We start from the raw sequence: 22,517 nt of genomic DNA, 5'->3' as shown, positions 1-22,517 counted from the left end.
TTAAAAACTCATAGATTTATCTATCCAAATTTGAACCTTGAAAATGACCACCATCAGTCACAAAATGTCGAGCTTTGAACTGCATTCGATTTGATTTGATCTCTAATATCAAAGCAGATCGAAACAGGTTTCAGAATTCCGAATTATTTCGACGAAACTGTCTACAAAACATATCATTTAGTCATTGGTTAGACCCCATTTTCAACTTGTTCTATCTCAAAATACTAAAAACCTAATTTGAGACAAAACTGGTTAAGTCAAAATTCCATTTTTTGCCTTTTCTCAGAAGATTTCTAAGCGGAAATGATAGAAACTTATCACATTTCTGAGACAGTTTAATTGTTTCAGATGACTAGTTCCCAGCTATGTACGAATATTTTATGTACCTACTTGCACAGGTATGATTAAGGTTAAGGTAATAAAAAAACGTTGACATTTGCATCTAACTTCACAAACTCAACCGCACCTGCATATTTCTCTCTTTCCAACTAAAGTCACACTCAAATGAGATATTGTTTAGATGAGAGAATGGAATCCACTGAGTGAAACTCCATCTGCATGTGAACAAAAACAAAAAAGAAGATAATTGAAAAAAAAAAAACAAACAAAAAAAAGAGTTACAAAACGGGGAACCCTTACAACCAACACACAGTTATGGCTTAAACCTGTTTTTGTTTTTCCTAACGTTGTCTGTCGAGCTCGTATAAAATACCAAGACCAACAAAGCAGTGTGGTCTTATTCTAGCACTTTGTGGCTTCAAATAATATTAACGTCTTTCTTTTGAGTCACTCTTTAGGTTTTTCTCAACCAAACAACACTGGTGTCGGAGTAATGTGGTTGTGTTCCAATTTAAAGTCGACGCTTGTTATGTGGTGACTGCATTTGTTGTTTTTGTTGTTGTTGATTTTTATTAGAAAGAGAAATTGTAAACAGAAATGACCCTCTCCTGCTGCTTTGATGGTGTATGCAATGTAATTGTTTTATTGTTAAAACGTGTGTACAAATGAAACACCAGCAGAATATGTCAGTCAGTTCAGTAGCCTATTACAACTACACTTTGTATATTGAGGGTGCAATGACATCTGTCTCTCAAAGAGCGCGTTACGCTTAAGTTATCAAGCGTAACTAAAAAGAGTAATCTTCTTTTGCTCCAGTTCATCAAAAATTTGAATTAAAAAAGAAAATAGTAGGTTCACCGGTTCACGATGTGCACATCAAGTTCAAACAATGTCAGTTTCAGTCTTTTATGAGGGCACTCCAAAGGAGAAGAATTTTTTTTTTTATTTTATTTTACTTTGTTTGATTGTTTTTTTTTTTTTTTATTTTGCACGCAAGTGGGTTTTTAATTGTAGTTTTCGCTTTGTAAAGGGCATAAAGAGTATGTTACTGTAAAAGACTAGAACTACGGCGGCGGTAAACCTTAACAATTAAAATGGTTATTGTATAAGCATTTGGTTTTAGAGGCTTGCTTGAAGTTGAAAGGAGCAATTACTAATTTAATGAGAACATTTTAACTTGAGTAGATTGATATCGACAGTTTTTGGGTTAAAAATTCGTTTTAGATTTTCGATCAAGTTTTTTTTTGCCTGAAAAAAGAGAATATCATCTTCACCGCATGTTATCACTCACGTTAGTAGAAATATGAATTATGATTCAAAGCAAAAATCTCCAACAAAATGTGTTGGTGTTGATCGTAGTGTTAAGTTTAATTTTTATAGGACACATTTCTTAACTGGCGCCCAACGTGAGTTTTTTTTCTTCTGGAAAATACATGTCTTCTGACATTTAATTACCAATTATGCTTCGATTTTTTTAAAAGCTTTCGTTACTTTTTTATGAAAATTTTAAATGGCGCCCAACGTGAGTAAATTCAATAAATTATACTCATTTCTTGAGATTGTTTTTCCGATTTTGTACTGAACAGTAATTATAAAAATTCATAACAATAGTTTTTTTAGAAACTATTCTACAAAATAGATATTCTAATTGCCCCCAACGTGAGAACTACTGATAGGTAATTAATTTTAAAAACAATTTATGTGTAAGTTTTTCTTCATTTTATTTTTTAATTGCATCAACGTTGACAAGGATTGAGTCATAAATATTGGACATCAAGCAAACAAGTTTTAAAAAATGATTCAGATCAAATTGAGATCAGTAAAAAAAGAGAGATTTCCAACTAGACCTCATTCAAGCTATAGTCATTTTAACTCGGCCTTAGATTGGTTTCTGGTTAGAAAATTGATTAAAGTTAAGCAAACCAACGACATAAAAAAAAGTTATAGCATTAAGCTCGAACCCAAGCTACTCAAGTGGCACTAAGACCAAGAATTCCGTACTGGAAAAATTAAAAAGGACTTCAAATGGACCCATTACGGTTTAAGTGAGTAGGGTCTCTGTTGGGCAGCTACTTTAAACTTAGCTAAAGTAGAAATAAGAAAAATTGTTAGAAACAAGAATCTACGAAGGATTTAGTAAATGTTTTAAGATAAACTTGTTAACTGGCGCTAAACGGGCCAGTTAATTGCAGTTACTACAAATTTATTCTTTCTGCAGTAAATTTATTTTAAAAAATAGAATTATTTACAAATGAAGAAAAAGGCTTCTTTTATTCTTTTAAGAAAAAAAAAACTATTTAAGTGGCGCCCAACGTGAGTTCATTTGTATTATTATTTCCTAAGATAAGTTTACATAACTAGGTACCTACTATTTAAAACAAAATCAAAAAAATTATTATAAACTAATCACACTAAGGATTTAAGAAACCAAGTAACGAAATAGATATTATAATGGTGCCCAATGTGAGAACTACACATAATTGTTAAAATAATTTAAACGTATCTATCTTAAGATTGGACATCAAGCAAAGCTGAAATCGGTATGAACTGGTATATTTTTTTGTGCATTAAAAAAGTAACTCGCGTGAAAAAACGGTAGCACGAATTCGTCGTTCAATTAAAATAAACGTGAAATCGCTTTAAATTTAATACAAGAAACGTGTTGCGGTAGAATAGCACCTTGAGGCGTTGCTCTATTGAGACATTTGTTTAAGAATGAAAAGATATGCTGACGTAAAAGCACCAACAATTCTCCGAAATGTCAAATTCAACAAATTTCGAGGTCTATCGGGGACAAAGCAACTAACAGTTTTCATTTAATTTATCATTTTATCAGACATCCTACTCCTTCCTTTTTTTTTTTGTTTGCTGTTAACTTGGCAATTTCAACTCCAAGAAGTTAACATAATAGATACTAGCTTATGACTATTGAACGACAAATTAAACATCCCAAAACTAAACCGTACTGTATATTATTGTTGTATCTACTACATACTCGACTTAACTTCCCTACGGAGAAATCATAAATTATTCGCCCATTCGTAAGACCTAATTCGGCAACGATACTTGGGGCAACAAAAGCAATTTTATCCGCTTTATCCCTTGGCTTGGAATGATGATGATGATGATGAGGACACAAGTGTGGGCTGGCTTAGAGCTCCTCTGCAATGCTCAACAACTCGTGTATATAGTTGTTTAAAATGATATCATCGCCGCGTTCACTACTTACCTACTAAAAACGAATCGATTTAGATTGCCCCGATTGTGATGATATCGCTGTCATTCTCTCTATTTAAGATATTTATGTAGTAGATTCTTTAGTATAGAAAATTTATATTTTTTTATTCTTTCTCTATCGTAGTTGAAAAAAAAAAAAAAACTTATTAGAAGAAAGAACATTTTGATTTTGAAAAGAGGTCACGTATTTTTTTTGTATTGGTGTCCGTGTCGTGTCGTATCGTTCGTCGTCCTTAATGCAACTGTTGTCGTAGAGTGTAACGAGCTGAACTTTGCCAAAATATCGATTCTTTTTCTATCGAAATTGCGAACAATATGGCAAATCTAGAAAAAAAAAAGTTATCCAGTTGGTATCCCCATCCCTTCTCAAGTTCCAACGCTGTTGTTGAATGCGAGAAGTTGAAAAGTTTTCTGTTTTCTTTTTCTTTTCAATCCCTCTACTTGACTTCAGAAGTTTTTTTCTTTTTTTTTTTGGGGTTGCTGAATGCTTTTAAAGGCTTCCTACTCATTATAATTGAAATTCTCATGCGAAGTGGGTTATTTTATGAAATGAACTCTTGAAAATTCTTCTTTTCGGTGAAATCAAATATTCAATGGGTTTTCATTTTCGTTTTTCCCTTTTTTTTTTCTTTTTATTTTTGTTCCAAAAATTAAAAAAAAAAATCTGGAATAAATGAAATTCTTGAGTGTTCTTATACACCTGATGTGAATTTTTAAAAACCAGCACATCTCCTTTTTACTTGTCTGAATATGAATTTGCCCTGATTTTATATCATGTACATAATTGTAAAAACAAAATTACTGAAATAAAAGCTTCAGTAAGACTTATTTGCACGCAGATATTCATTTGTGTTGAAAAATGAGGCCTCATGCTGGGCGCCAGTTAATACAGATTTCGATATTTGATGATGGAAATCATAAATTCTTCCTTATTTGTTTATTTATTTATAAAAAAAAAAATTAATCACGTTCTTCTCACCAACATGAAATGAATAACGAAAAATTATTCGAGTTTTTTTTTCACGCCAATATCTGAAGTGTTTTTTTTTATCTTTATTGCGAATAATATTTAATTATCAATAAACAAATTGCTGAAATATGGTGTTTGCTTTTCTTCCGTAAGCTATTTATGCAAATATTCAATTTAAAATGCTTTACGTTGGGCGCCACTTATTGACTGTTTTTTTAATGAGAGAATTTAATGATTTTTTTTTATTTTGTTTTTGTTTTCATTATTCTTTGCTCTGATTTTTGCTTCAGTTGAAGTTTATAGAGGAGTCTATAGAGGAGTATGGATAATGAGACCTTTTGAACTGAAAAATCTGTGTGATGCAGGTCATATAAAATGAATTCATAATTAAATGTAATCAAATGCTTGAGTAAGTTATTGCAGATAATAAATTCATTTTGTTTTTTTTTTTTTGTGATATGGATTCTGAGTGGGGCGCCATTTTTAATAAAATCTCACTTAGCTAGTGTTTGTTCTTTTTCTATTTTAAAAATTTTATATTTCTTTCCTAAAACCATTCATTCATAGACAAAAGAATTGCAGAATTCAAAAGAAGTGTAAGCAAAAAGGGTTAAGTGAAAATGATTACACTGGCCAACACATAAAAATTTTCCAGAGCGTTGTTTATCATTTTTTTTAGTTTTTTTCTAGAAGCTCTAGTTCTTAAGTTATTCATACATGAAAAGGCATAGAAATTCATACAAATTTGTTTTTGTTAAATTTTGTTTATGTGCAACATTTTTTTTTTGTATTTTTATTTTGCTTACTGAACCGAAATACAATACATTCAAAATAAATTTCTCCAGCAAAACTTTAAAAACTATTGTAATAAAAAAATCTAAAGAAAAAATAGTATAAAATCACCCCAAAATGTGAAGAATGAAAATATCTAAAAATCTAGAGCTCCTGGAAAGCAACCAGTGTGATTTTTAGGCTTAGTGAGCCCAAATGCAATAAGTTCGACAAAAAATTTTGTGGAAAAACATAACTTTAAAATTAGTACGAAATTACCCCCAAAATGTGGAAAACTTTAATATAAAAAAAATAGAGCTCCTAGAAATAAATAAATTGGATTTTTAGATTTACTGATCCTTAATACATTGAGTTTAATATAAATTTTTCTTGAAAATTCGAATAAACGCTCAATAAAAGGAAAACTAAAAAATTAGTATGAGTACCTATATCCGAAATATGAAAAATTAAATTTTTAAAAAACTAGAGCTGCTAAAAAGAAACCAATATGATTTTTAAGTTTACTGAACCCAAATCAATAAAATTTGATATAAATTTTAAAAAGTCGACAATTGTTGTTAGTTAATAAACCCGCAAACGAAAAAAAAGTTGGGTGTTCAACGAACTGGGATAATGTAGTTTATTTGCCTAAGAAAAGGCTATTAATTATTCTTAGTCCAAGTCAATTTTTTTCAAAAGAATATATTTTTTCTAAATGTGTTTTGCTGCAAAAAAGATTTTGTTTAAAAATTCTTCTGAGAGTAGATGAGATTGTCAGACAAAGCTTCCGAACATAATAATACATGTATAATGGAAATAAGTTTAGTTGCAAAACCCACTAATTAAGAGTTCAACTAATGAAAATAAAATGCACGACTGGGTCGCACTTTTGCTTTTATCGTAAAAGCTGCTTAGAATGCTAAGGTTCTTACAACATTAATAAAAAAAAATATTTTATTTTATATTTCATTTTATAAATTGTAATATAAAAAGGATTGAAAATTGTTTTTAAAAACTAAGTTGACCATTTAATTTTTTGTAAAAAAAAAAGAATATAAAAAAAAGTTTTCCACTTCTAAAATAAATAATTTGAAGGTAGAAAATTTTCGAAACTTAATTTTAATTCAATATTTCTGTATATACACTCCTCGCCACTTGAATAGGACACCCTTTTTGTTTTTAATAAAGTGGATATAACTCCAGTCTCTTAATAGTTAGCTGTTCAATATTTTACTATTTTGTGTGTCCCCTTATGCACTCTCTCTGTGAGCAAGATCATTCATTTTCAATGCCCCGTTAGTTAAATTTTGCAATTTTTTGTGGAACAACTGTGAAAAAATTGCCCCTATTTTTGTTCACTTGAATAGGACACCCCCTTTTTAATTGGTTTTCGGGTGCAAATCAAAGAAGGTGGAAATGCAAAAATGTTTTCCAATGTCTTTTAGTAATTTTTAGCTAATTTCAATTCAAATGGGTCGCGCGAAATTATTGGCAGAGGAAGAAATAGCGAAAATCTAGAGTGTCACCCGATTTTTCACCAAAAAGGTAAAAAAACGCATCAAAGCCGAAAACTTTTTTCATTTTTTTTACGAAACGAGTCCAACTGTCGAAAAAATATGAAAGGCTTAACAATGAGTGCCGTTACTGCAGCTGACAGAAGAGCGATTCAACGACTCGCATAAAATTTACATGACTTTGCCGCCGAAAAGAACGAAAAAGTGGTTAAAAAGCAAGTGCATCCGTAGTGAAGCGAGTGATTTCGAAGGCCAAAGACTTGAGGCGATTGCAGCTTAAGAAAAAACCATGGGTTAACACCTGCAGTAAAGAACAACGCCTTAGTTTCGGTCTGTTTTATGACATGAAGTAAAGCATGTTTTCTCCAATGAGAAAAAAAATTAATTTGGGGGTCCAGTTGGCTTTAAATTTTTTGTTTCATATTTTGCGAAGGAAGGACTATCCATTATTTCATAAAAATAATACTTGAGGCCAACGGGGCCCTCTAAATTAATTTTTTTTCGCATTGGAGAAAACATGCTTTACTTCATGTCATAAAACAGACCGAAACTAAGGCGTTGTTCTTTACTGCAGGTGTTAACCCATGGTTTTTTCTTAAGCTGCAATCGCCTCAAGTCTTTGGCCTTCGAAATCACTCGCTTCACTACGGATGCACTTGCTTTTTAACCACTTTTTCGTTCTTTTCGGCGGCAAAGTCATGTAAATTTTATGCGAGTCGTTGAATCGCTCTTCTGTCAGCTGCAGTAACGGCACTCATTGTTAAGCCTTTCATATTTTTTCGACAGTTGGACTCGTTTCGTAAAAAAAAATGAAAAAAGTTTTCGGCTTTGATGCGTTTTTTTACCTTTTTGGTGAAAAATCGGGTGACACTCTAGATTTTCGCTATTTCTTCCTCTGCCAATAATTTCGCGCGACTTATTTAAATTGAAATTAGCTAAAAATTACTAAAAGACATTGGAAAACATTTTTGCATTTCCACCTTCTTTGATTTGCACCCGAAAACCAATTAAAAAGGGGGTGTCCTATTCAAGTGAACAAAAATAGGGGCAATTGTTTCACAGTTGTTCCGCAAAAAATTGCAAAATTTAACTAACGGGGCATTGAAAATGAATGATCTTGCTCACAGAGAGAGTGCATAAGGGGACACACAAAATAGTAAAATATTGAACAGCTAATTATTAAGAGACTGGAGTTATGTCCACTTTATTAAAAACAAAAAGGGTGTCCTATTCAAGTGGCGAGGAGTGTACAATCTTAAATGTTTCATTTTTAAAGAAGAAAAACTATAATTTTTTTTATTCTAAAAGCAGGAAAGAACTCAAGCAGTAGCTTTAGAAATTAGAATTTCAATGAAACAAACTTTTGCCGACTTATGGCATATCACTAGTACATGTGTATTGTGTAAGGATTTTTAAATTAGGTGTGGTGTTACTTAATGTTGTTTTAAAAAACATAGCTTGTAATGAGCATGGTCTAAGGATGTAAGTTTTGGTTTTCTTTTAAGAATGTTCTTTTAAGATATGTATGTTTTTTCTTACAATCATTTGCACTTTTCTTCATTTCCGCATTACTCGTAAACGATTCAATTGATTTGAACGACGAAAATGTTTTAAAGTAACTGTAAGTTTAAAATCAAGTACCTAAGATTTTCAAAAAATAAATTTTTGCACTTTGCATTTAAAAAAGTTAAACTATTTTTTTATAGCCACTATTCAACGGTTATAAAATTTTTTTTATGGTAATGTATTAGAAAAATTATTGTATGATATGACTGATAAAAAAACTGATGGAATCCATGCATTTGTTGCAGCAATGTGAAAAAACAGTTAAAATAATTTATTAAAATAATAGGCTTTTTTTTTGCACTTTGGTACCAATAACTTCCTAGTAACTCTAGATTTGATAAAAACTCGTACCATTCTGCAATCCCCTTTGGACGCGCATATTTTTAAAAAAGTTGGCCACCTACATTCCTATAGATTTTTATACCACAGGTGTTTAAAATTTTTCATAAAATATTTTTTTTTTTTTTACATTTTGCATCGAAAAACGAATTTCAATATTTTTTCGAAGAAAAAGTGCAACAGCTATAAAAATTTTTAAGTGCTTATGGTTTTAGTCAATTATTTTAGAAAATTATAAAAAAAAAATTTTCATTCATTCGTGGTTTTGGTGAACGAAAACATAAGATGATGAAATTTAAAATACACTGAACGAAAAAAAGCTAATATTTTCTAAACTGGTTGCGATAGAATTTTTTTCTATCTGGTTTCAGTACAGTCATAACAGCTAACAGCCATTTCAGGCTTATCCATTTTTTACCGGACACTAGAGCTGTAGCAAATCGTATGTATTCGTTACTAAAATGCGGGTATTCACTTCAGTAACGAGTAACGAAACTTTAATTTCTAAACAGTATCGTTACTCGTATGTTTCGTTACTGGGTACTGAAGTAACGAAACATACGAAACGTACGAGATACGAAACATACGAGTAACGACGCGATTCCAGTTTCAATACTAAATCCGATGTAAGAGATACGAAATGAAGTGATACACTCAATTTGTCGCATTTCGCATCTCGTGTCGGTATCGTAACCATAGTCAGAATGCTAACTGCAGATAATTATCTGGAGTTTACTTTTGTCTCGATTAAAACAGTAGTGCCAAGGTTTAATAATCATTGTGTTATCGATAATTTATACAGAAATATGAAAAGAGACGTTTTTGTATTTTCTCTATTTGGCCGAAATATGTATATCCACGACGCAACCAATCTGTTTATGGCCTTGGTGTTAATGGTATTGATATTTAGCTTAAGAATGTACAAAAGTTTTTTGGTTTTTCAAAAAATTAGTTAATTTTCTGTGCAAAATTTTCAACACAAAAAAAAGCAGAGAAAACGAGGTTTGAAAATCACTCTCAATAGAAAAGTTAAATGAAAAATTGTTCGACATGGTTGTATTAAAGTGTTAAATTTCGAGATCTGCGCGTTGCACTTTTGAAATAAAAGTCTCTAAAGAATTGTGATAAGATTACTGAAAGAATATAAACAAAAAATTATTAAAGTTTTGTCTAAAAATTTGGAAAAAAAATCAAAAAAGTTTCCACGTTTGATTAAAAAAAAAAACGAAAAAATGTCAATATAGCTACCTTTAAACTCTTATAACATGAGAATGCCGCAACTAATTTTAATGTTTATGACCTTAAAATGTAGCTTAGATTATAGAAATTGTTTTTGGTTTTTTTTTTCCAAAAAAAAAATTTTACACCCTTATACCAATGTACGAAACATACTTAAAATACCAAACATACGAAACGTATCAAATACATGAAATATACGAAATGTACGAAACACACGAAGCATGCGAAAGTAACGAAACATGCGAAACATACGAAATATGCGAAAAATGCGAAACATACGAAAGTAACGAGTAACGATATTATTGATGCGGGTACTAGTATCAAAAGTAACGTATACATGCGGGTACTCATTTTGTCGTTACTTTTACAGCCCTACCGGACACCCTGTATATACATATGTATATATTTTTAACAATTATTTTAAAAATTAGAAATTATTTTTTTCGTTATTTGCCAGTTTTGAAATTTTTCTATCAACTTTTAAAGTTTAACCGAAGTTTTAAGGAAAATACTTCAAGACTACAAGCAATCTATCGATATGTAGGTTAGTCGGTATGAAAAGATATAATGATGGAGGCTTAAAAGTTTGGGAATATTTTAATATAGGTACATGGTACGCTAATATAGGTACATGGTACATACACGATATTTAAAGAAATAAAATTTTTCCATTTTTTCACTTCATTTTTGAAGTTATTTACAGTAAAATTGCGTTAAATTTCAAAATTCTATAGAAAATCCGCTGACTAAATTTTCTTAAGTTTCATGTTCATTACAGGTATATTTTTTAATTTAATTTCATATAATTTTAGATCACTCATCCCTTTACGTACGTAGTCTTTTCATTCAAATGAACTGCAAGAAATGTCATAAAAGCTGACTTTTGTAAAGTTAACACTGTTAACATGTACAATGTCACTATACAGTAACACTTACTTACACATAACAGATCGTCACTCAAATGTTTTAATTTGAGTGAAAAAATATTCCAAAATCCTAACATATAGCTGTTGTCTATTATTCATTTGAGGTTCAACTCGAATGACTTTCTTATTCTCCAGTTTGTTGATGCCTTCTCATATCATGGATTGAAAATTCATTTTGACATTTTGTGCCATAGATCCCCTTGGCCTTAGTCAAAGTTCTAAAACACTTTGATTTGAAATTTAATATTGATTGATTGTTTACAGTAAGTTTTGACTTGAAGTCATTTGAAAGTTTTTCATACACTTCTTGATTTTACTTGTAGTATCTAAAATAACTTTAAACTTCAGTAAGTCATTCAATTATCATATCATTGCTGCAAAATATTGGTAAGAGATTTTTTGCAGGGTATGTATATAAATTAAACAACTTATTGACAGAAAATCGTTCAACGAATTGCCACATTTTGCATATTTAAATTGTCAAAGTAGCTAAAATTAACAATATCCAAAGCAATTCTATCAACTCGCAAAGTTATAAAAGATAATGCTGTTAAGGAAGTATTTATATAAAAATTGACATCCAGCAAGAAAATTGACCAAATCAGCTTTTGCTTCCTATCTTTGATTATTTTTTTTTTTCGATCAAATTGAATATCAGAAAATCAAATTTAATTTGCATATTTTAAGGACTTTTCCTATCAAATCAATCTAAGTTTTAAATTAAAAAAAAAAAAACTCTTCAAAAGTTAAGAATAAATTATAAATATGAGCTTTTTACTGTTGGATGACGTGTTATTATCCCCTCAAAAATGGTCCACATCAGGGTGTGTGTGGTATTCGAAAATGTAGGGTAAGCAAGCAAGGCAGGTCCTAGTTATGCACTGACTCATTTTTTTTTTTTTTCTTCCAATAACAACAAAAACAGCAACAAGAAAGAGGAAAGAACAGAAGGCAAACAAAAAAAAAGCAGAATATACATTTCCCCCAATTTCTATAAGTAGGTTATTAATTCGACTATATTATGTAGATTCGAATACACAAATAAAGAGAATCTAACTGAAAACGTATAAAATATACTCATTCTGGTATCCAAGTACCCCGAACTCGTCAAAATCCAAGTAGGGGTACCTTTTACCTTTACCATCAACCATTATACACTACCTCATGTTTCGTTTCATATTTACGTAACAAGGAAAAAAGCTCCTCGTTTTTGTACATTTTAACTTTTTCCATTTTGGCTTTTTTATTGATTTTCTGAAGCGGAAAAAGGTCAAGGATAAATTCACCTCTCATTCCGGAAGAGAAACGAGAGACGACAAAACGACTATGTGACTTTTCTTTATGGCCATATTTTCAAAAAAAAAAAAAAAAAAAAAAAAAAAAAACAGTAAAACGACCGATTGAACCTTTTGTCCTTAAAGTAATCTCTTTCTAACTACATAAGAGAGAGAAACCATCTAAGTTAGGAAAAAGGTATGAAATTATTATTAAATAGAAGTCGGCTTACCTGAGATAAATCCGGATCATCGCGTAATTTATCCATAATAGTTGATTGCACCAAATGAATGGCACTGCTTATAAAGAAGGCAGTGTAAAACACCGCAATGGACATTTTATTTTTTAACATTGTATCTTTTTTTTTTAATTAATTTTATATTTATTTTTAATTTTTTAATTTATCACTTTTTTTCACAATTTAATTAACTCTATTATCCAAAACCTGTAAGAAAACAAAAAAAAACAAAAGAATTCTTTTTTAAACTCTTAACCAAAAGGAGTGCATAAAAGGACGACTTTTTTCATTCTTTTAAATTCTCAATATGATAATCGATTGCGCAATTCACTTCAAAAACTTATATAAGAGCATTTATTGTTATTAGCCCGTTAGTATAGAAAAAAAAAACTTAAAAAAAAAAAACAAGATACAAAGAAGAAATTCCATTCGGTCAGCTACGAAAGTTGTGGGAAATCAATCCTATTACATAAGTCAATGCAGCAACAGTGGTTAGAACATACTGCAGCAAAAGTGCACACACTCGTTCGTCCTTGGTGGGTTAAAAGGTTTTCGAAATGATAGACTCGAAGTAGGTGACAAAAGTTGATAGATTTATTATAGTTTAGGGATTTCGAAAGATACTTTTGAAAATTTCAAACAAAATTTAAAAAAAAAAACTAAAACTTTGAATGGTTTCTTTAACAAAATCACACAACTTATGTGTCTTAAGATACTTTGATAGTATCTTTATTTTTCAGTACAAAAGATTCTTTTCTTTCAAACTTAATCACTTTATTATTTTTCTTTAATAAAAAATATTCAATTAATATCAATTCATTAAAGATGATGATGGAATATAATTATAAAAACCTACTGAACTGGACAAAACACTCCCACGGTCAACGTCAAAAATTCTTCTTTTTTTTTTTAATCGAACAAACAAAACGACAAGACGACCCACAAACTACTGAATCCGATTCGAAGCTGGTTCCTAATGTTCGGCGGCTTTGATAAAAAACACTCAAATATCTAAAAAGGGGAAAAAAGATACATTCCACAGAATGTGATGTAGCTTTTTATGAATTTCACTCAAATTGAGTAGAAGATACTTTTTTTTCTTTTTCATTTCGGTAACATGAGTGGTGTTTTGGTGGTGGTTATGGGTTGTTTTTTTTTTTTCTTCTGTTAAAATGCACCTTACCTTCCATTGACTTGCATTCAGTTCAATTGGAAGGCACTGGTGTCGAAAGTAGTAAGAAAGTAGCATTTTTGAAAGTAGTAGGTATTTATTTTCACAAATTAATGGGTGGGTAATGTTTCGGTAAGTTGTTGTTGTTGTTGTTGTTGTTGTTGTTGTTGTTGTCGTTGTTGTTGTTGTTGTTGTTGTTGTTGTTGTTGTTGTTGTTGTTGTTGTTGTTGTTGTTGTTGTTGTTGTTGTTGTTGTTGTTGTTGTTGTTGTTGTTGTTGTTGTTGTTGTTGTTGTTGTTGTTGTTGTTGTTGTTGTTGTTGTTGTTGTTGTTGTTGTTGTTGTTGTTGTTGTTGTTGTTGTTGTTGTTGTTGTTGTTGTTGTTGTTGTTGTTGTTGTTGTTGTTGTTGTTGTTGTTGTTGTTGTTGTTGTTGTTGTTGTTGTTGTTGTTGTTGTTGTTGTTGTTGTTGTTGTTGTTGTTGTTGTTGTTGTTGTTGTTGTTGTTGTTGTTGTTGTTGTTGTTGTTGTTGTTGTTGTTGTTGTTGTTGTTGTTGTTGTTGTTGTTGTTGTTGTTGTTGTTGTTGTTGTTGTTGTTGTTGTTGTTGTTGTTGTTGTTGTTGTTGTTGTTGTTGTTGTTGTTGTTGTTGTTGTTGTTGTTGTTGTTGTTGTTGTTGTTGTTGTTGTTGTTGTTGTTGTTGTTGTTGTTGTTGTTGTTGTTGTTGTTGTTGTTGTTGTTGTTGTTGTTGTTGTTGTTGTTGTTGTTGTTGTTGTTGTTGTTGTTGTTGTTGTTGTTGTTGTTGTTGTTGTTGTTGTTGTTGTTGTTGTTGTTGTTGTTGTTGTTGTTGTTGTTGTTGTTGTTGTTGTTGTTGTTGTTGTTGTTGTTGTTGTTGTTGTTGTTGTTGTTGTTGTTGTTGTTGTTGTTGTTGTCGTTGTTGATCTTCTTTTTCTTCTTCTTGGCTAAAAGAAAACAAAGAAAATACCAAATTACTGTGTAACAGTTTATCTAAAATTTTGTATACATTTTTGATGTACCTAATACATTAATAAAAACATACTTAGATGCATTCGATTCGGCGTGAATCCATGACAAAAAGTTCGTCTTTTTTTTAATTTACTCCAATTTTTGAAAAGCCGATATTTGTGTCAAAAACTAATGAACGGATGTAAGAAGATATGGGTATCAATACTTTTAGTCAGTTGGTGGGAGGTCAAAATGCTATAAAGGCGACACCAATTCAATAAAAGGAAGCAAATGGTTTACCCAAGACTTGGTCTCTGCACTCCACGATTGGGACTAAGCACAGCCAATGTTTTTTTTTTTTTTGAATATATGACTTGGATTGATTCCTAGTTCTTCTAGCAGTGGTGGACCATCATCGAAAAAGGTGGATAAAAGATTCTTTATTCAACCCATGAAAAAGAACTATAGGCCAGATTCTTGAAAAATTAGAAAATACTTCGCTTATTGTTTTGGTAAAAGATAAAAAAGATAAAAAATAACATACTTAAGCGTTTCGTATTCAACTCATGTATCAAATTAAGAATATTTATTACATTATATCGTTTAGAAGATATTTAATTTTTATTTGCAAATTTGTTAAATGACAAAATAACGGTTTTTGTAGAATATTGTGATTGATTGGTTCTTTTCCTAGTCTATTTTTTGTAAGAACAAATCCGATCTGTACCAATTATTATCCTGATGCGAGATTTATCTCAGGAGAACACGCTTTTTTCAACTTTGGGACTTTACTTTTTAATACCTAGTCTGAATTTTTTTTTTAATTTATACTTCTTTTACGACACGCACATAGGGGTATTTATACCAAAAAGCTGATTAAAAGTCTAAAATAAAAAATGAATCATAACATAAAAGTTTAATCGTTATGGCATAGATAAATAGTCACTGAATCATGTGACAACCATATTTAATATGCTATGTCGATTGGTTTACTTTTATTCTAAGTCTAAAAGTTTTTTTTTATAAGGTGGATTTTGTGTGTGTGTTTTTTTTTTTATTTTGAAGAGTTTATTTTTGCCTTTATATATAAAAGTATTAACTTTATTTAAAACATACTTATTCAACTAAGCAAGTTTATTTTTTTAATTTTGATCATTTAAGGTGAGAGTTCAAATTGTTTTTTTCACGAAAGCTGACAAAAAAGTAATATGGTAGCCCTTGGTTTTATGTACTTAAGTAGGTACTACATACATATTTTTTCTTATCAGGTAAGAAAATAAAAAATGCGGCCAACTTGCGTCATTTTATTTTATGATTTGTTTTCTGCATGGGTTACTGGATAAAAAATACTTAACCCATTTTCGCGTATATTTTGTTTGCGTCCTATCTGCGGGTCACTGTGGTGTAAGTGTAACTTTTTTTATATTGAAAAACCGTATTTGTTAATACAAATTGTAAAAACTGTAAAATATGATAATTTTTAAATTATTAATTACAATTTTTAAGAACGTTTTTCATTTAAAAATACCAACAAATAATTTTGATCACCTTTTTTGGGTCAAATACCCCTATGTGCGGCGGCGTGGCGTTTGTTCAGAGTATAAATTAACTTTTTGACAAGAATGTCAAAGTGTTTAACTAGTGATCTAAGCACCATCTAGTTCTCATAATTGTAAAATAGTTTTGTTTCTTATATTGTGAACCTACAAGTGAACTTCTGTAAATAAGTATAACTTCGTGAATGAGAAATATAACTTCAATAGCCTCTAGTGTACATGTTCAAAAACCATTGTTTTTTTTTATATTTCAGAAAGTACGAAAATTAGAATCTATTAAACGACAGCGCTGTTCTCCTTTCCATTGGGTTGCATTTGAAATGGATTTGATACTTTGGATTGTTGTGTGTGGATGCGGAAGTCACATCTCTTTCCAAAGGTTCTTTCTATTGCGGTCCATAGAGAGAGAGCAGCGAGAGAAAGGAGAATGCTCTAGCGGGTGGTTGATATGGTATGTAGTGTTACCTGTTGATTAACTGTCTATTAGCCCACTCTCCCACGAAGCTCATATAAAACACCACAAAAGAGGATGAGGAGGCAGGCGGGTAAAGATACACTCATAAAACATTGTCCCTTGTGAAAATGAAAAATGTATTTTCTCCCTTTTCTGAATCCAAAAGGTGCGATAGCAATTCATTTTCTGATATCTGCTAGAGGGTGTTATAAAGTTGTGGATGTGGCGCCTGTTGCTGCAAATAAATAAAAAAAAAAAAAACGAAAAATATTTACCTGCTAACTTAATTAATTCAGGCCGATGAAGCACTAGCACCTACATTTTCAGCAACAAACAACGATGCTGATGGCAAAAAAGAAGGTATAGATACTCCTAACCTAACCCGAAGTAGGGTAGATACATTAAGTTTTAAATGACGTCATAATATCGATTTTCCCTATATTTTGGGAATAAAAAGATGCTAACGTTTGTTTTTATATGAACTTGTTTTATTTTTGGGACACAACATCGAGTTCGAGATTTCGAAAGAGAGAAGAAATAAGGATAAATTAAGAAGGTATACAGAACGAGAAATGAGGATTTTATATAAAAAGATACACAAATAAAAATTCGTTGATGTAGCATCAATGGCTATCTATATACTTTTTCTTGGATATATAGTCTTATCTCGAAGGGAATTGGAAACATTTTATGTGGAGTCTCTTTTTTTGGGGAGAAATAAAATCATTCTTTGGAATAAATTTAAATAATTGTAATACGGAGCGGATGAACCGACATTTTTATGCACAGATATCAACATATTTTTTTATGATCAATTTGAAAGTAAAGGAACAAAAAAAAATATCCTTGATTGTGCGTCATTGATGGAATATTTTTTGATGAAGGTCTCTCAATATATCCTTAGGTCAATACAAACAATTCAAGCAGATATGTAGAGTAGAGATATAAGCTTATGTGAGGGGTTTGGTAAAGGAATTCTAGGAACTTTTAATGAGAGAAAAGGACTATTTATAGTGGGTTCTGGGTTATGGTTTTTTTGATTTGATTTAAAATTTACTTTTAGGTTTGAGATTATTTCAATCGGTTACAAGAGTTATGTAAATTTTTCAATGGGAAATATATTTTATGTAATTAAACAAATAAAGGTTCCCATTATAAAACCATTCAAAAGTAAGATTTAAGTTATGGTAGAAAGGTCATTTACATTTACATATATTCGGAGTAGGCGAAGGTTTTTTTCGAAAAACAACCTTGACTAATTAGGTAAACAAAATTTATTTATTTATTTGAATAGAAAAAAAACTAAATGCTAGATTAGGTTTAGACTTTTAAAGAGTGTTTTATTTTTGAGCAAAAAATCACAGGGATAAGTGCGATTACTCAGGCGGTAAAGATTTAAATAAATAAAAGCCTTTTTTACTATGGGAAGGGTGTCTATATCTCCCCAGCTTATGAGGGAGAGGCGATTTCCTTAAAAAAAATGCTAAAAATAAAAAATAAAATATTTAAAAACAATGGCAACACATACAGTAATGAATGAAACCTTTTTCAAAAGTCAGAATTCAACACTTTATTTTTTTTATGTGAAGCATTGTTCGAGCATTGATTTTTAGACCAGTGCCAATAATTTTTGAAAATAAAAATTATTAGCAGCATAAGGGTAGTGGGAAAATTTATGATAAATAGTATATGAAAGGGGAAAAATATATTGCAAACAAACAAATTGGGGGAAAGGGGTTGGGTGGGCGAAAAATGTGGGGTGGGTGTAAAAAATCGTGGTTTCTTACGATTTTTGTCAAAAGTAGACCTCCTATCGAAAAAAGTAAAATGCAAAAATTTTAGATAGTAAGGTGTCTACAACTTTTACTCAAACCATTTTTGTATATAACCTCATTGAACAAAATGCAAAAATACAATTTTTTTGTTCTTTTATTTTTATCTTTTACAAAAATGGTTGGATTTTAACAGTTTTTGAGATATTGAATTTTGAACGGCCAAAACATTTTTTTTGTAATGTTTTGGCATGACAATGTCTCTAAAATGTGATGTGATAGAATTTTTCTGACTTTAGATTCGAGCTCATAGCACAAAAAAAACAATTAGAAAAATTTGATTTTTATAAAAAAAAAAATTTTTGACTACTGAAATCGAACAAAGCATATGATTTTGTCTGCATTCAAAAGTCGTTTTTGAAAAAAGGTAGAGTTACGAGGTTTCCTTATGAGGCCGACGATATACATTGTTGAAGGTCAAATAGAGAAAGATTGAGGATCTATTTTGTCAAAGTCTTAGAGAAATTCAATTATTTCGATTTCGATACAAAAATTCAGTTTTTATCAAAATAAATCCAACGAAATTAAAGTATTTTTTAACTTTTTTTTCTGTATATCAACAAACAATATTTATGGCCAAACAAATTTAAAGATAAATTCATATTTTATTTTAAAAGTCATTGTAAAACATTTTTTTTTTTAATTTTGAGTTTGAGGACCATTTTATTTTTTGTTATTTAAATTTGAATAAACTTCTATATTTTTAAAAATGTGCACTTGACGGTTTTGCCGTTGTGCACAAAATTTTGTTTTTGTGCTTCAAGTCAGTTTGTGAGAAAATTACATCTATCGCTTGAATGATGGAAGATTGTCCCTATTTCTCATATCTTTTTTCTTGAAATTACCTAGAAAATCTTTTAATTAAAAAATAAATATTTTTTTTGTTTTTCACAAAAAACTTAATTTTAATTTTAAAAACAATACGGCAATTTGTAACCTATAAAGGTTAAAGTATTTTTTATAAAAAAAAGTTTGAAATGTTCCTTAATAATAAGCTTAAGTTACTCCACTAAAAAATTTGATAGAATTTTTTGTTAGATGTTTTTTCAACACGTAGGTATATTATCTTTAGTTCAGTGTTTTTTTTTATACAATAAATAAATTATATAAATTATATAAAAAATTTAAACTTAATGAATAAAGACTTCAATTTAATTAAAAGATGTTTTTTAATGGTTCTTAAGACAGTCAAACAGTCAAACAGTCAGTCCCCCACTTCCCCTCTCACTTATTGCATAGAAAGAAGAACGTTTTAGTTTGCCCTAAGACGTTCTTATGTATGAATTTAAAATTTTATTTATATTTTAATAAAAACATAATTATTTACCCTTTAAAATTCAACTGCTTCTGTATATACAAATCAAATGTCTAATGTTTTTTCCTTCTTTTTTTCCCAACTACCTACCTACCAGGATGATGCGTTCTTGCAAAAGCAATTTATGAAAGGATATTACATTGCCTCGGGCTAAGGATATGAATGCAAATAGAAATGGTAACATTTGCGCCCACAAACATTTAATCTCCCAAAGAAACAAAAAAAAAAATAGAAACAGAGCAATAATATATACAACACGCTATGGGAATATGAACACTTGTGTCAATTTCTAGTAATTAAAACTCTCATCAAAATAATGTTCAAGCTATTTATTGTACTCATATAATATGCAGATGTAGATAAATAGACTATAGAAATATTAATTATAATTATTATTTTTTATATTATTAAGTTTGATTATAAAAGGATAGACAGGATATAGGTATGCTCTGGCTTTAGCAAAGGAAAGAGCTTTTCAAGGAAAATTTATATTAATAAAGTTTTAATATAAGCATCTAGGCAAACTTCGGTAGCGTAGCATTGTCAAAGTGATTCCTGACAATGCGATGGTTTTATTCTATTATATCGAAGAGCGTATGATGCACATAGATTATATAAGTTAATTTCATAAATTCTTCAATCATGGACAACATTTTTAATAATATGTTAATATTGTTAATATTTGGAGTCTCTCGACATTTTTCAAAAGAAAAATGAATTAGTATTTTAATATTTTTGAGGCGTGTATATTTGACGAAGACTAGCTTCATTCGGATCATCTGCATACTGCATGCATGTCATTACCATGTAATGCATTTGGTTTCTTCTTATTTACATCAGACCAACGGCAAGTTTAGGATTCGTACAAAAAATCGAACTCGAGATAACAATCAGACTCAGGCATGACATTACGATGATGGAGATGGAGAATGCCAAAAAAGTGGGTCCGGCAATTCTGTATGTCTGTTTGTATATACCTCGAGCTACAGCCTATATCGATTTCTTCAAACTGGATAGTTAGCAGTTTTTTTTTTCAAAAATCGCTCTAACGATTTTGATTAAAATTTTTGTTATAATGTTCAACTTTTGAAATAAAAAAAAATATTTTTTGCACTGTTATTAACGGTACCTGCAATAGAACCGTTTTTTTTGGTTTCTGAATATCTCCTATATGACTAACCCGATTTCAACGAAAATTCTTCTGCAAAAGCGTTTTAGTAATTGTAATATTAAAATTTTACAAAACTTTAACAAAAACACACTTTTAGATTTTTAAAAAAATATTTCAAAATTTATTTGTGAAAAATTAATTTTTTGAAAACGGCTTAGTGAAATATTTCGAAATTTGGTTTTCAAGTGTTAATTTAATTTCTTCAAAATGGCATGCCAACTTTTTTTTGAAAAATGTTTAAAATTAAGTTAAAAAACGGCTATAACGATTTTCAAAACTTTTATCATACTTCCTTTTTTGATGAAAGTCATTAAAAACGGTGTTTCACTAATTACATAGAAATGAAAATCATTAAAAATCAAATTATAATTCTTCCTAATTTTCATTTCAAAAAAAAGCTTTAAGATTAGAGCTACTTTTAACTTAAGAGCCAGTACGTGCGACGCAGTCATCCATTTTATTTTGGAATCAAATTGTTTTTAAAAAAAACCGCAATCAGCATGTGAATCTAAGGTTTATTAATGTTTTAGCTGGATTTCCTCAAGGAAGTGATATTGGACCGCTTCTATTTTTATTATTTATCAATGTTATTTGCAAGGAAATATTGTACTCAAAAATTCGTATCTACGAAAAATAAACCCGAATGGATATTTGTTTCAAAATGATATTGACCGTGAAGAATGGTGTATTTTGAATAGAATAAGATCAACAAAAAGAAGTGTTAAATGATAGCAGATTCAAGAAGCAGAGAACCGTTTATATCAAACTATTTTATTGATGAAACTAAAGTTTATCGAATTGATTCGTTTAAAAATCCTAAGTCGCCGTGATGCCAAACCGCCATTCAAGCCTCATATTGAGGTTTCAGAGAATGTTCGTTTTTCTAATTTAATAGTTAGTTACTGACAGTTCAGAAAAAAAGGTTAAACTTCATCAAAAACCTCTTGATGTAAGAGTCAACGACGATTACAAACAGAGTGTAAATTCCAATTAAATACAGTCACCATTGATAACTAGAAAAGTATCTAACATGTTCACGCTTTCAATATTGCATTCACTTAATGATACAAAAATGAAACATAATGAATTCCCACAGTGCAGATACTTAAAAAAAAGTAATTATAAGGGCGAAAACCATAGCTAGAACCGATAACCCTCTTTAAATTATTTCGCATATCAATCAGACCCACGAACCACTAGAATAACACAAAAATACAGTTGTAATTCGTATTGAGAGCTCAACAGAGTAACTATTCGCGCAAAAAATAACCACCCATAAACAAAAGTCCTGCTGCGTCCCAAACAAGGATTGTTTACCCAATCAAAGGGGGTGCGCAATTTAGCCTTTATAAATAACTCGTTATCGAAAATCTTCCCTGCTGATGACAAAGACAAGAAGGGCGATGACAGGAAGTTGAAACTATTTTAAGTATGTACAAGAGTATAGGTACCGTTTGCTTATACGGAAGGATATCACATTGTTATTTACATCGCTTGTGCGATTCATTCGAATCGAAATAAATCAACATTTATGGTGTTTGCACAAATTGTGGCAAACTTTTCAAACGGAAACAGGACACACAGTTTCATAGTAATAATTCTTGAAAATACTTCAAAACAATGCGATTTCATTCAGCTCATTGATC

The 22,517-nt window shown here is 30.2% G+C and overlaps 1 protein-coding gene and 1 long non-coding RNA gene across 7 annotated transcripts in view; one reads left to right on the top strand and one right to left on the bottom strand.

Moving 5' to 3' along the window:
* The window catches only part of LOC129914056 (fasciclin-1), a 161,883-nt gene extending 148,507 nt beyond the window's left edge, over positions 1–13,376 (bottom strand). For all 5 annotated transcript variants that reach the window (XM_055993102.1, XM_055993103.1, XM_055993099.1 and 2 more), the window contains exons 1-2: positions 13,271–13,376; positions 12,409–12,621 (exon numbers count right to left, since the gene is read on the bottom strand). In XM_055993102.1, coding sequence (XP_055849077.1) covers positions 12,409–12,528 — 120 coding nt within the window. In that variant the 5' untranslated portion in view covers positions 12,529–12,621; positions 13,271–13,376. The remainder of the gene's footprint in view (positions 1–12,408; positions 12,622–13,270) is intronic.
* Positions 1–22,517, top strand: part of LOC129914068 (uncharacterized) — a 145,921-nt gene that overhangs the window by 97,759 nt on the left and 25,645 nt on the right. The window contains exons 2-3 of one of the 2 annotated variants that reach the window (XR_008772131.1): positions 16,354–16,550; positions 16,604–17,572. This is a non-coding gene — a long non-coding RNA (uncharacterized LOC129914068). Of the gene's footprint in view, positions 1–16,353; positions 16,551–16,603; positions 17,573–22,517 lie in introns of those variants that run through there. The other variant, XR_008772132.1, reaches the window with a different exon arrangement.

This window comes from Episyrphus balteatus, chromosome 3 (assembly GCF_945859705.1).
Source record: "Episyrphus balteatus chromosome 3, idEpiBalt1.1, whole genome shotgun sequence".
In the NCBI taxonomy this organism is placed as follows: domain Eukaryota; kingdom Metazoa; phylum Arthropoda; class Insecta; order Diptera; family Syrphidae; genus Episyrphus; species Episyrphus balteatus.
Note: the sequence above shows the minus strand (reverse complement) of the source record. Positions and strands in the feature narration are given on the sequence as shown.